Source organism: Salvelinus fontinalis, chromosome 17 (assembly GCF_029448725.1).
Source record: "Salvelinus fontinalis isolate EN_2023a chromosome 17, ASM2944872v1, whole genome shotgun sequence".
NCBI lineage: Eukaryota > Metazoa > Chordata > Actinopteri > Salmoniformes > Salmonidae > Salvelinus > Salvelinus fontinalis.
The window spans coordinates 30,832,252-30,845,854 of record NC_074681.1 but is presented as its reverse complement, the minus strand read 5'-3'; the positions used below and the strand labels follow the sequence as shown (position 1 = coordinate 30,845,854).

Sequence of the window (13,603 nt, the reverse complement as noted above, 5' to 3'; positions counted from 1 at the left end):
TAAAATATTGTTATGAGTAGTTTTTGTTGTTTATTGTTTAGGACACCAGTGGGGACCTGTTCAGGTTCCATCATTTGAGTCTTTAATGATAAAAGCTCTGTCCAAAATCATTGAGGCGTCTTTGGGTGGTGGGAAAGTGAGTGGTGCCATTGGAGTGGTTCTCTTTGCTCAATGTGGTTTGAGTGATTTTCCCAGTGGCCAATACTGAAACCCATCCTGTTGCTGCTAATTAGACAGCATTCTCTGGGTGAGCAATTTCCCACAGGCCAGCTGTGTTTAGCTTCATTAGCTGAAACTGAGCTTGGGCAAAGGTTTGGACAACAGTACTGGGAATCTTTCACAGATCCCTTTAAATACCATTAACTACGTACTTTACCAAGAAGAGGCACATTTAATTGTGAGTTTGTATTGAGAGTTTGACTACCATCTTAATTATAGGTCAAAGTTAAAGACAGGGATTTTTGTGTATGTAAGAAGTGGTAGTTATAGTTGTTGTAGTAGGGTAAATCCATATGAATTCAATTACTTTTTGACAGCATCCTTTTGATTTAAACAAACATTTCCATGCATGTTTGCCCATGGAAGAAGTGGTCAGAAAGTAACTTTTGGACCTGAACGCCAAAACATTCAGGAGATAAAGGTGCTCAAAGTTGACCCCTTTTGCATACCAAATTGCAGTGGTCTGAAGGGATAGGTCCATTCTATGGATTATATTTCTATGATTGAAATGACACCCACCCTGTTTTCAAGAGCATGTTATGTCTCAACTGATGGTGGGCACAAAACAAAAACCTCAGATTATATAAAATAGGGTCTAAGCTACAATTTATTAAAATATGAAAAATGGGACTTTACGCATTTTTTGATAATTGACAATTAAGCTTAATAAATGACATAAATTGTATAAGAACAGTTTGACAACCCTGTTTGTAAGCGTTTAAATTATATCAATCTCAACCGTTTCTATTTTCCAGTGATGAAGACATGGATGTCTCGTGGTATGGTGGGGTATGCAAAATGGGTCAACTTTAAACACCTTTATCTCTTGAATGTTTTGGCAAACTCACTTTCTGACCACTTCTTCCATGGGAAATCAAATATGGAAAGTTTTGTTTAAATCAAAAGGGATGCTGTGAAGGTGTTATTGAATTCAAATGGATTTACCATATTGTAATATTAGTAGCAGAAGTAGTAGTTGGTTTATAGGTTTATTGATTTAGCAGTAGAGTAGAATCATAAACATATCATCCATTTCACAAGACATAATATATACTGCACATAGTGTACATTGCACAGTTATTTTTTGGCTTATTTTATTGGTGGCTTAAAATATGAGGTCTTGATAGCAGAGGCCATGTGTAGCTTGTCTTAGGAGTTTTGTGATGGATAACTGAATTGGGACAGCAGAGTTTAAATAAAATATCTGAATGTAATGCTGAGTTGGAAGAAATTATGGGTAACAAGGAATACCATTGCATTTCTGTTCATTCACCAAACTTGCTGGGTTTTCACAACACTGTACCACTGTGTGATGTTTTAAAGGATGTTCAACACCAAATGTCTGATTTAATTTTGACAACCATGGAATCAATCACAATGACGTACTGAGATTTACTGAATTATGAAGCCAGGCCACTTGCATTGAGAGCAATTGTCTGAGCAGAAAATATTTTACTCCTACTCTTATGGGTAAAAATAAAAGCTATGCATGAAGCCTCTTTGGTCATAAGAGTCCCACCTAGTCGACAGATATTTAGGAGACCTCATGGGGTGTCCTAACCAGTTAAGAGTTAACAGCGAATGTCTTGATGGTTACTGTGTCACATGCAGTTGCTTTAGAATTGTTGAAAGAATGTTTTGATATTTATATTTGGTCAATCCATATATAATCTCGACCTACATGCTTTTGAAAATGATTTCACACTAGCCCTATTTCACATGATATGCCTAAATACTTATAACCACATATGGTAATAAATCATGTCATTTTTCTTTCAATTATTTAATTAACCGACATGTTATTTCATTCACAAGTGAACATACGTTATGCCTTTGGAGCGCAATAACAGGTTGTTAAAAAATATGCCTAGAAGTTGGGCAATTAAAAGCGTCTAGGGCCAATGTTAACTTTGTGTTGAATTAAAATTATAGACCCTTCAAATCTTTTATGCAACATTATCGTCAAGTTTTTGGATGCCAAACTGTGCCAAAGCGTTGTTAAATGGTAGTGACGAGTGTGTTGATTTAACGGTAATATTATAGGACCTTTTCTGAGATGGTTTGTGGATACGGGCCCAGAATCGTGAGCACCAGTCATGTGTTGACTTGTGAATGTAGCATTGAATGTCAAGCATTTTAACAGGAGCGAGTGGCATGAGGGATGGAGGCATATGTCCGTCCCAGCCTGACAGACGCCACAGTGTTTGGAGTGCAGCGAGGCAAGCCGGTAGTGACGCACGCTGGGCCTGACACAGCCCACATAGCGCCATGTGAAGGGAGATGCCAGTTGCTTGTCTGGATAGCTTGGGTGAAGCACATATGGGCATGGCAAGGTTGGTTGTCTAACAGCCCCCGTCCCTGTGAGAGCCTGATATACCCCGGCTCTGGCTGCCATAAACAGAACTGATTTGTGTGAACACTGGCGTTGTTGGTGTAAACACTGGCGCCTTCAAACCAAGGTTTTTATATACTGCTTTGTCTGTTTAGTTCATATTAGATTAGCTTTTTTAAACAAAAGCCTAGGCTGTATGTAATGTAGTAGTATTGTGTCTGCCCAAAAACTACAACCCTGCTGTTTGTGCAATTGCCAGTATCTGGCTTGAATTGAGGATGATAAACTAGAGATAGGATGAGTCGGACATCGACGTCTCGCTCCCAGACAAATTAAACAACTTCTTTGCGCGCTTTGAGGACAATACAGTGCCACCGACACGGCCCGCTACCAAACACTGTGGGCTCTACTGCAACGCGGCTGACGTGAGTAAAACATTTAAACGTGCTGGCCCAGATGGCATCCCTAGCCGCGTCCTCAGAGCATGCGCAGACCAGCTGGCTGGTGCGTTTATGGACATATTCAATCAATCCCTATTCCAGTCTGCTGTCCCCACATGCTTCAAGATGGCCACCATTGTTCCTGTTCCCCAGAAAGCTAAGGTAACTAAACTAAATGACTAAAAACAACAAAAACAACAAACGAACGAAATGTGAAGCTATACGACTAGTGCAGACAGGCAACTAAACATAGACAAGATCACACAACACAAACAAGGAAAATGGCTACCTAAATATGATCCCCAATCAGAGACAACGATAAACAACTGTCTCTGATTGGGAACCATATCAGGCCAACATAAACATACAATACACCTAGATGACAATACCTCTAGACATACAAAGACCCTAAACATACAAAACTAGCGTGCCCAAAACTAGCGTGCCCACCCCTGACCTAACCAAAATATAAAGAAAAACAGAGATATCTAAGGTCAGGACATGACATGAAGTGCTTTGAGAGAATAGTCAAGGATCATATCACCTCCACCCTATCTGATACCCTGGACCCACTCCAATTTGCTTACCGCCCCAATAGGTCCACAGACGATGCAATCGTTGTAACACTGCACACTGCCCTATCCCATCTGGACAGGAGTAATAACTATGTAAGAATGCTGTTCATTGACTACAGCTCAGCATTTAACACCATAGTACCCTCCAAACTCATCGTTAAGCTTGAGACCCTGGGTCTCGACACGGCCCTGTGCAACTGGGTCCTGGACTTCCTGACAGGCCACTCCCAGGTGGTGAAGGTAGGAAACAACATCTCCACCCCGCTGATCCTCAACACTGGGGCCCCACAAGGGTGCATTCTCAGCCCTCTCCTGTACTCCCTGTTCACCCATGACTGCGTGGCCATGCACGCCTCCAACTCAATCATCAAGTTTGCAGATGACACTACAGTAGTAGGCTTGATTACCAACAACGACAAGACAGCCTACAGGGAGGAGGTGAAGGACCTCGGAGTGTGGTGTCAGGAAAATAACCTCTCACTCAACGTCAACAAAACAAAGGAGATGATCGTGGACTTCAGGAAACAGCAGAGGAAGCACCCCCCTATCCGAATCGACGGGACAGTACTGGAGAAGGTGGAACGTTTTAAGTTCCTCGGTGTACACATCATGGACAAACTGAAATGGTCCACCCACACAGACAGTGTGGTGAAGAAGGCGCAGCAGCGCCTCTTCAACCTCAGGAGGCTGAAGAAATTTGACTTGTCAACTAAAACCCTCACAAACTTCTACAGATGCACAATCGAGAGCATCCTGTCAGGCTGTATCACCGCCTGGTACGGCAACTTCACCGCCCTCAACCGCAAGGCTCTCCAGAGGGTGGAGCAGTCTGCAGAACGCATCACCGGGGACAAACTACCTGCCCTCCATGACACCTACAGCACCCGATGTCACAGGAAGGCCAAAAGATTATCAAGGACAACAACCCCCCGAGCCACTGCCTGTTAACCCTGCAATCATCCAGTACAGGTGCATCAAAGCTGGGACCAAGAGACTGAAAAACAGCTTCTATCTCAAGGCCATCAGACTGTTAAACAGCCATCACTAACATAGAGAGGCTGCTGCCAACATAGACTCAAATCACTGGCTGCTTTAATAAATGTATTTAATAATGGTATCACTAGTCACTTTAAATAATGCCACTTTAATAATGTTTACATATCCTATCCTATCCTTACCACTTTAATAATGTTTACATATCCATATCCTATCCTTACTTATCTCATGTGTATACTGTATTTTATTTAATCTATTGCATTTTGCCTATGGCCATCACACATCCATATATTTATATGTACATATTCTTATTCCATCCCCTTGCATTGTGTGTGTGTGTGTGTGTATATAAGGTAGTTGTTGTGAATTTGTTAGATTACTTGTTAGATATTACTGCAATGTCGGAACTAGAAGCACAAGCATTTAGCTACACTCGCATTAGCATCTGCTAATCATGTGCATGTGACAAATAATTTGATTTGATTTGACACTGATTCAGCCCCATACAGTATGATGGAATAGATTACTTTCACTCTGTACTACTTCACTATTCTTTTACTCTGTCCAATCTGTGTCAGCATACTATATCATTAGCTGCCACATAAACACAATAGGATAACACTCTGCTAACAGACACAGGGACCAGCCAGTATTAACAATAACACTGTCAAACTTTGGCAAGGCTTCTCTTCTCAAAGATAATCAAGCGGAATAGACGTGCTTTGATGTGTCAACAAAATCTTTGGCACGTTTTCTTGTCTCATAGTTCATACAACTGACTGTTTAACCCTTTACACTGCTACCCGTATAAGGGTTTAAAATGGCAGATTTGGGTACTAAGTGGAATGTAGTGGCTGTACAGTAACATGTATACGCTGTATGGGTTTTGACTGACATCCGTTCTGATTTGCCCCCATGCCTCCTTAATTTGACAACTTTTACTAATATTTTGTTGTCTGAATGAGGGAAATGCTATAAATTAAGATCACTATGTATTTTGTAAGATGAGACGTTGAGGTTTGAATACCGCTTTGATGCAAGCAAGCCAAACATCCATGAGTCAAAATGTGCACTTCACATTTCATATAATAAAACTCATGTCATATACAGTGTCAACGTTTATGATCACTATGTGTGACGTACAGTTACAAGATGACATGGCGTCATAGATACCATGGATTGTTGTGAAGAAAATTTGCCGCGGCACAACTGAATGCACTCATGAACCCTTTCTATGCTCACCATAATTATGATCTGTTTATCAGAATTGCCTTTTGAAAGCCTAACACTGTAAGATTGTATTTTATAACTTAACTAGTCATGTTAGCAATAGAACAAGCTTTCAATTCATGCCCACCTGACACAGATTGCAATTTATAATGGGCTGCTTTTGGATTGCATGAAAAACAGTAGTTGTGTGATGGCGAGGATGCAGGGTTGTGCTCCAAAGGAAGTAACTACAAATGTGTTTGCGCTAGTTCATCAATGTCACAGCCAGGAGAGCTAAACAAAATAATTGTGTGTGTGTGTGTGTGTGTGTGTGTGTGTGTGTGTGTGTGTGTGTGTGTGTGTGTGTAAAAGTGCAATATGTGCCATGCAAAAAAGCTAATGTTTAAGTTCCTTGCTCAGAACATATGAAAGCTGGTGGTTCAATATTCCCAGTTCTTCAATATTCCCCGTTAAGATGTTTTAGGTTGTAGTTATTATAGGAATTATGACGCGTTGACTATTTCTCTCTCTACCATTTGTATTTCATATACCTTTGACTATTGGATGTTCTTATAGGCACTTTAGTATTGTCAGCCTAATCTCGGGAGCTGATAAGCTTGAAGTCATAAACAGCGCTGTGAATCAGGCATTGCTAAGAGCTGCTGGCAAACGTAATAAAGTGCTGTTTGAATGAATGCTTACAAGCATGCTGCTGCCTACCACCGCTCAGTCAGACTGCTCTATCAAATATCAAATCATAGACTTAATTATAATATAATAAATACAGAAATACGAGCCTTTGGTCACTAATATGGTCAAATCCAGAAACTATCATTTCGAAAACAAAATGTTTATTCTTTCAGTGAAATACGGAACCGTTCCTTATTTTATCAAACAGGTGGCAACCCTAAGTCTAGATGTTACTGTTACATTGCACAACCTTCAATGTATCTCATAATTATGTAAAATTCGGGCAAACTAATTATGGTCACACAGTTCACAATGAGCCAGGCGACCCAAACTGTTGCATATACACTGACTCTGCGTGCAATGAACGCAAGAGAAGTGATACAATTTCCCAAGTTAATTTTGCCTGCTAACATGAATTTCTTTTAACTAAATATGCAGGTTTAAAAAAATATACTTCTGTGTATTGATTTTAAGAAAGGCATTGATGTTTATGGTTAGGTACATTTGTGCAACGATTGTGCTTTTTTTGCGAATGCGCTTTTGTTAAATCACCACCCGTTTGATGAAGTTGAAGTAGGCTGTTATTCGATGATAAATTAACAGGCACCGCGTTGATTGTATGCAACGCAGGACAAGCTAGTTAACCTAGTAATATCATCAACCATGTGTAGTTAACTAGGGATTATGTGAAGATTGTTTTTTATAAGATAAATTTAATGCTAGCTAGCAACTTACCTTGGCTCCTTGCAGCCACAAAGTCCTTTTGACGCTGCACTCACGTAACAGGTGGTCAGCCTGCTACGCAGTTTCCTCGTGGATTGCAATGTAATCGGCCATAATCGGCATCCAAAATGCAGATTATCGATTGTTATGAAAACTTGAAATCGGCCCTAGTTAATCAGCCATGCCGATCAATCGGTCGACCTCTAATATATATGTACACCCCCCCCCCCCCCCCCCACACACACACACACACACACACACACACACACACACACACACACACACACACACACACACACACACACACACACATACATACATACATACATACATACATACAGTACCAGTCAAAAGTTTGGACACGCCTACTCATTCAAGGGTTTTTCTTTAGTTTCACTATTTTCTACAATGAAGAATAATAGTGAAGACATCAAAACTATGAAATAACACATATGGAATCATGTAGTAATTCAAAAAGTGTTCAACAAATCAAAATATATTTTATATTTGATGACAGCTTTGCACACTCTTGGCATTCTCTCAACCAGCTTCATGAGGTACTTTTCAATTAACAGGTGTGCCTTGTTGAAAGTTAATTTGTGGATTTTCTTTCCTTAATGTGTTTGAGACAATCAGTTGTGTTGTGACAAGGTAGGGGTGGTATACAGAACATAGCCCTATTTGGTAAAATATAGTTGAAGACTTTTCTTTGTGTCATAAAAATGTATTTAAATTGCTTAGGAACTTAGCACACTCCAACCCTTGTCATTTTTTTGTCTTATCTTGCACCTACCCCACATTTTCCATGAGTAGTCTTATCGTGTTACTGAATGTATCCAGAGTATTCTCAGATTTCGTTATCAACAAAGTACAGTAAATGTAAAATGCACATAAAATCAACAGTTTAATGTTTGGATTCAGTCTTGTGTCAGTTGAACTGTTGTGTTCTCACCTTTTGATCTAATAATTTCCCCATTATCTCCAAACTGTTGCCTTTTAATTGCTACCATGGTAATGCATATACTTTTCATACTTTCAATTTAGCCCTATCCATATAGGCCAATTCCCACGAGTAATAACTATTGAGAAATAACAAATGAAAATTGGGAAATGCGATTTTGGCCTTATCCAGGCCTTCTTTAAGAAACTACAATGATGAGTCTGTAGATGCTACAAAACCAATCTTTGGTGTCATTTGAAACTTACTGTGTGCTCTGAACTGTAAGTACTGTTTAGATAAAGAATACCATTTCTGTACATTAATTTATGGATACCAAAAAATATATGTAAATATCTTTAAAGTACCCTTTTGGATTTTGTTCATTTTTCTACATATTTTTTTAAACAATGTACTCTACACGCAATGTTCCCTCTAAGCTGCACACCGGCTCCCCCGGGACTGCTGCGTAGAAGAAATATCAGCCGCTCTGCACAAGATTGAACTTCACTCAACCTTCTAAATTTCCCCTTTAGTTAACACTAACAACGTTTCCTTCTACTGTGGGAATTGCCAATATTAGCCACTTTCAATAAAACATACAGAAACAAAATTAACTATGCAAGACTTAGTATGCAAGGGATTTTCTTGTAGGCTGAACGCACCGGAGAGGGATTCTATTGCATTGACAGGCATGATTCTACAGACCAGGGCGGCATAACCAATCAGAGCTGCAGTATCTCTATATGCAAATAGACCATTGCCATACAGTATATGGATCTGTGCCATTCCTTTGAACTGGACTGTGTTTACAGCATGAGTGGTCGCAAGTAGATGCGCTTGTTTTGAGATCTGCATGTAGCCACATGTGCACATTTGTTTATATTCTTTGCTAGTAAGTGAGTTAGTAGCCCAGTTATAGATCATTTTTAGTCATAAATGGGGGAGTGGTTGCTTCCGAACAGAGCACTTAACGTGTGCATTTCTAGCCATCTTTAAAAAGTGAGTCAGGTAAAGAAATGCTTTTCTGTCTTAAAGGGGCAGTGTTGTATTTTGAGACAGGCTTGAATAAGCTAAGTAGCCAATAGGCAGAGGGTAGCATAGTTTGTCTGATTCACTGTAATAATGGTATGGGAATAATAATAATAATAACTTTATTTTGTAAAGTGGTTTCTTTCATCAAACAACAAATCTTCAGTCACTTCCTTGTCTAAAAGACAAGTGGATAAACAGGTTGTCAAGCCCTGCATATTTTTTCCAGAAGTCTCACGGAATCGAGGCCTACATTGAACACCACACATTGGCTGCTAACGTAGGCTGAATGATTGAACAGCTATTTCCATGTTAAAATGTTATGGGATGCATTTTCTCCATTGTTTATGTTAGGGCACTCTGATAGGCCTACATTATGATCCAATAGCCACAGTAGTCTACTTGGCCACGGTTATAACTGTAACTTAAAGCGGGTACAGTCTGTGTTCACAAAAAACGCACGCCAGAAGTTGCACAGAATTTTTACAACCTTCACGTTTGCATTCAGCAGACTTGAATTGTTCTCAGTGCTGAAAAAAATGAGGGAACATTGTCTACAAGTACCACACATTTCAGGTCTTGTAATCTAAACTCAGTGCAAAGTCACATGCAAGACTATAAGTACAGCCCTAGCGCTTATGCGGCTAGGGCTTGGCTGATGGAGGAATATCAATTATGCAAATATGTTGAGCAGATTGACGTCATAGTTCGAATTTTATGCCATCTGGGGACACCCCGGTGAGCTGAGAGAGCATTGCATCAGAGGGCGAGGGGAAGAGCAGAAAAAGAGAGGAAGGGAGGGGGAGGAGCATAAATAAATACTGTTAGAAGTTTTGTCAAATGTTGTAGTTTCTGTTGTTTATTGTTTAGGACACCAGTGGGGACCTGTTCAGGTTCCATCATTTGAGTCTTTAATGATAAAAGCTCTGTCCAAAATCATTGAGGCGTCTTTGGGTGGTGGGAAAGTGAGTGAGTGGTGACATTTGAGTGGTTCGCTTTGCTCCATGTGGTTTGTGTGATTTCCCAGCGGCCAATACTGAAACCCATCCTGTTGCTGCTAATTAGACAGCATTCTCTGGGTGAGCAATTTCCCACAGGCCAGCTGTGTTTAGCTTCATTAGCTGAAACTGAGCTTGGGCAAGGGTTTGGACAACAGCACTGGGAATCTATCACAGATCCCTTTAAATCCCGTGATCTACTTTACCAAGAAGATGCACATTTAATTGTGAGTTTGTCTTGAGAGTTTGACGAGATGGATTACTGTATTGGGACAACACAGAGTTGAAATAAAATATCTGAATGTTTTGTTGAGTTGGAAGAAATAGTAACAAGAAATAACAGTGCATTTCTGTTCATTTACCAAACTTGCTGGTTTTTGGAAGAAACTGTGTGCTCCAGGGTCCTCTCTCTCGCTGCAGGGAGCTCTGCACGACCCCTGAAGTGTAAAGAATGACTGGGTCCTGCAGAGGGCTTTAATGTCCTCCACTGTCACATGGCTACAGCTGCATGTGACACAGCAGAAGGGCACCCCTCACCTCCCCTGACTGTTACAGTAGAAGTGCCGCAGAGCAGTCACTAGGGGAGGAGAGGCGGTTCGTTCAATGTTTCTGTTTTTACTGCGTATTATGTTACCAACTCTGTGAAATGTGCGTCGTAAATGCTTTTGTAAGACCACCCACTGTAGACGTCTGAATGCGAAATTCTTCACACGATTCTACATGTAAAATCGGTGCGCACTCGGCCAGCACACTCTATTGGTGTGTCTGAGGCCTTAATGATCCCTTCCTTGTGTCCTTGCAGAGACGAGGGGCGATCTCTTATGACAGTGAGAATCAAACAGCTCTCTACATTCGGATGCTCGGTACGTATGGTATGATATTCACTTGATTTTTCTCAATCCATATATATTGAAACATATCGTATGGCCATTTTCACCACCCATATGAATATTGATGATTTAAGTAATGTTTTGATGCATGTTTGTTAATTAGTAGATAAGCAATAGCTCTACTGCTGTTCCATTTCTAATCTTGTTAGTACATCTATGGGTAATCTTAACCAGCAAGGTGGCTAGTAGCCTAGTGGTTAGAGCGTTGGGCCAGTAACTGAAAGGTTGCTGGTTAGAATCCCCGAGCCGACAAGGTTCTGTCGATGTGCCCTTGAGCAAGGCACTTAACCCTAATTGCTCCCGAAAGTTGCTCTGGATAAGAGCGTCTTCTAAAAATGTAAATATAAGGTCTAATAGTACTTTAGACATACCCTTTCTTAGTCCGTATGTGTTTCTGTTTTACGATCCTGTCTCTTATGAATACAGGATCTTTAACACGTACTCTTTCTTAGTCAGTATGGCTAACAGTTCTTAAGATGTTTTATATCACAGGCGAGGAATGTAAGATGTCTCCCAACTAGATAACTACCTAACTCTATCTAATATAACTGCAGAGTCTGTTTTGATCTAGTCTGAATAGAGAAGCCTGCCTCTTCTCCAGCTCACTGACACCAGTGTGAATACTAATGTGTCACAGCCATGCTTCCTCTTCAGCTGTGTCTGTGTTGCCTCAGCCTTTGCCTCCCAAAGGGCACCCTATACCCTATGTTGTGCACTACTTTTGACCAGAGCCCTATGGGTCATGGTCAAAAGTAGTGCACTACATAGGGAATAAGGAGCTATTTGAGGCGCAGCCTCAGTCTCTGCAGGCTCAATGCTTTATTAAATGAAACACCTCTTTATTGCCAGTACCTTGAGGACCGTGTTTTCCCATTCCGTCTAGGAGATGTGAGAGTCAGAAGCCAAGTGGGGTTTGAACCGGAACTAAGAGGGTCCCATCCTTACTTGTATGTCGATTTCCGAACTTTGCACTGTAAGTATGAACCAAAAACTCCCATTCATTGTGTGACCACCCCTTAAAACCCCTTCTATCAATAAAGAAGCTGAACCATTTTACAACCCATGATTTGTTGCTTGTAGCTCTTATGATTGAAGTAACTCTGTATGATAAATTGACTTATGAACTAAATGGCAGATGTGAAGTGGACACTCAAAAATCCCTCATTTAAATGTAGGCAAGATACACATCCACATACTGTAGTGGATAGGATTATATAATTTCAACTGATAAGACATTTAAACGGTCATGTGCTTGAATTAATGAAATTAAAGCATTTGATATTATTCACTTGTCAAATTGGATCTTCTGAAAAGGTCTATGAAAAGACCATTGTACAAAGTCTCTCCAACAAATTGATCAATGGAAACCATCCAGCTGGCTGTCCTATTGACGTGATCGTATGTGTTGTGTTTGCTGACTGTGTAAAACTTTCCAGCAATCAATATTGCATTTTAGAATGTTTTGGGACCATCACCTATTAGACATTAGACATTAATCCTGGCTTTGTTTGTGAATGCCTTGATCTTTCCAAGAGTTTTCTAGAATGCAGGTTTGCTGCAAAAGGCCATTTGAGGCTTGCTAGTCTGCAATGGTTGGTGAGTGTGCGTTGACAATGCAGTACTCAGATTGGTGTGCTGCCAGCTGGCTGGAAAATGGGCTGCTGTGTCAGCAGCATGTCTGCACACTCACACCTCTTTGCACTAGTCACGGTGGTGGGGGTGGCCACGGCATGGCGCGCTCAAATCCTCTCTTGTGTTTGTCCTCTGTCACTGTTTGAATTGACTTGGGACTCTTGACACTACCCTAGTCTTTTCAAAAAGTTTCACAGTTAACAGGTTATTATTCTAACGTGAAATGCATCTGTTCTATATTGAGGTTATTACAGTACAGTACAGTATTAACCCTAATGTTATTGACTTTTTGACGTGTTTTTTTACTTTGTCCTGAATGATATGATGTGCTCTGCTTTTAGTACAGTGTAGATTAGAGTTGTGTGCACATATGGAGAATGGAATTCTGTAATAGAACTGTTTGAAAACCTTTCAGTGTTCTAGAGCTCCAAAAGCCAACTGATGGTGTTTTTTTATTTCATTTAAATCATAACACCAACGCACGTGAAGTAGTTAGCTAGCCAACTGCAACTTGAAACATTACTTAGCTATGGGAAAAAAAGGTGGTAAGCGAACTTCTGGCGTTTGTGGAGATGGACATCTCTTGAAAGCTACTTGAAAAATAATGCAACAAAGCATCATGTTACTCTTACCTGGAAATGAATTAAGTTGTTAGCTATATAAACTTGGCTTAGCTTTAGAGCAAAGTGAGTACATTTCAACCATAGCTAATCATCCTGTGCTTTTGTTTCCACAGCCCGACCCCAGTCTGCGGGACCTGTGTCTGCCAGGAATGTCCGCAGGCTGCTGAGCTTTCAGAGGTACCTCCACTCGTCACGGTTCATCCGCGGCATCCCAGCCTCCAACCCACTAGGCTACATCCTTGACGATGACTACACAGGTCAAGCCAAGGTTAGTGGCAATCTATCCAGCAACAATACTTCCTAAATA

General features: G+C 40.6%; 1 protein-coding gene across 7 annotated transcripts in view; it reads left to right on the top strand.

Moving 5' to 3' along the window:
- LOC129814141 (high affinity cAMP-specific 3',5'-cyclic phosphodiesterase 7A-like) overlaps nucleotides 1-13,603 on the top strand; it is a 48,535-nt gene that overhangs the window by 20,774 nt on the left and 14,158 nt on the right. For 2 of the 7 annotated variants that reach the window (XM_055866962.1, XM_055866967.1), the window contains exons 2-4: nucleotides 10,954-11,023; nucleotides 11,925-12,014; nucleotides 13,410-13,564. In XM_055866962.1, coding sequence (XP_055722937.1) covers nucleotides 10,954-11,023; nucleotides 11,925-12,014; nucleotides 13,410-13,564 — 315 coding nt within the window. The remainder of the gene's footprint in view (nucleotides 1-10,953; nucleotides 11,024-11,924; nucleotides 12,015-13,409; nucleotides 13,565-13,603) is intronic. The other 5 variants (XM_055866966.1, XM_055866969.1, XM_055866963.1 and 2 more) reach the window with 3 other exon arrangements.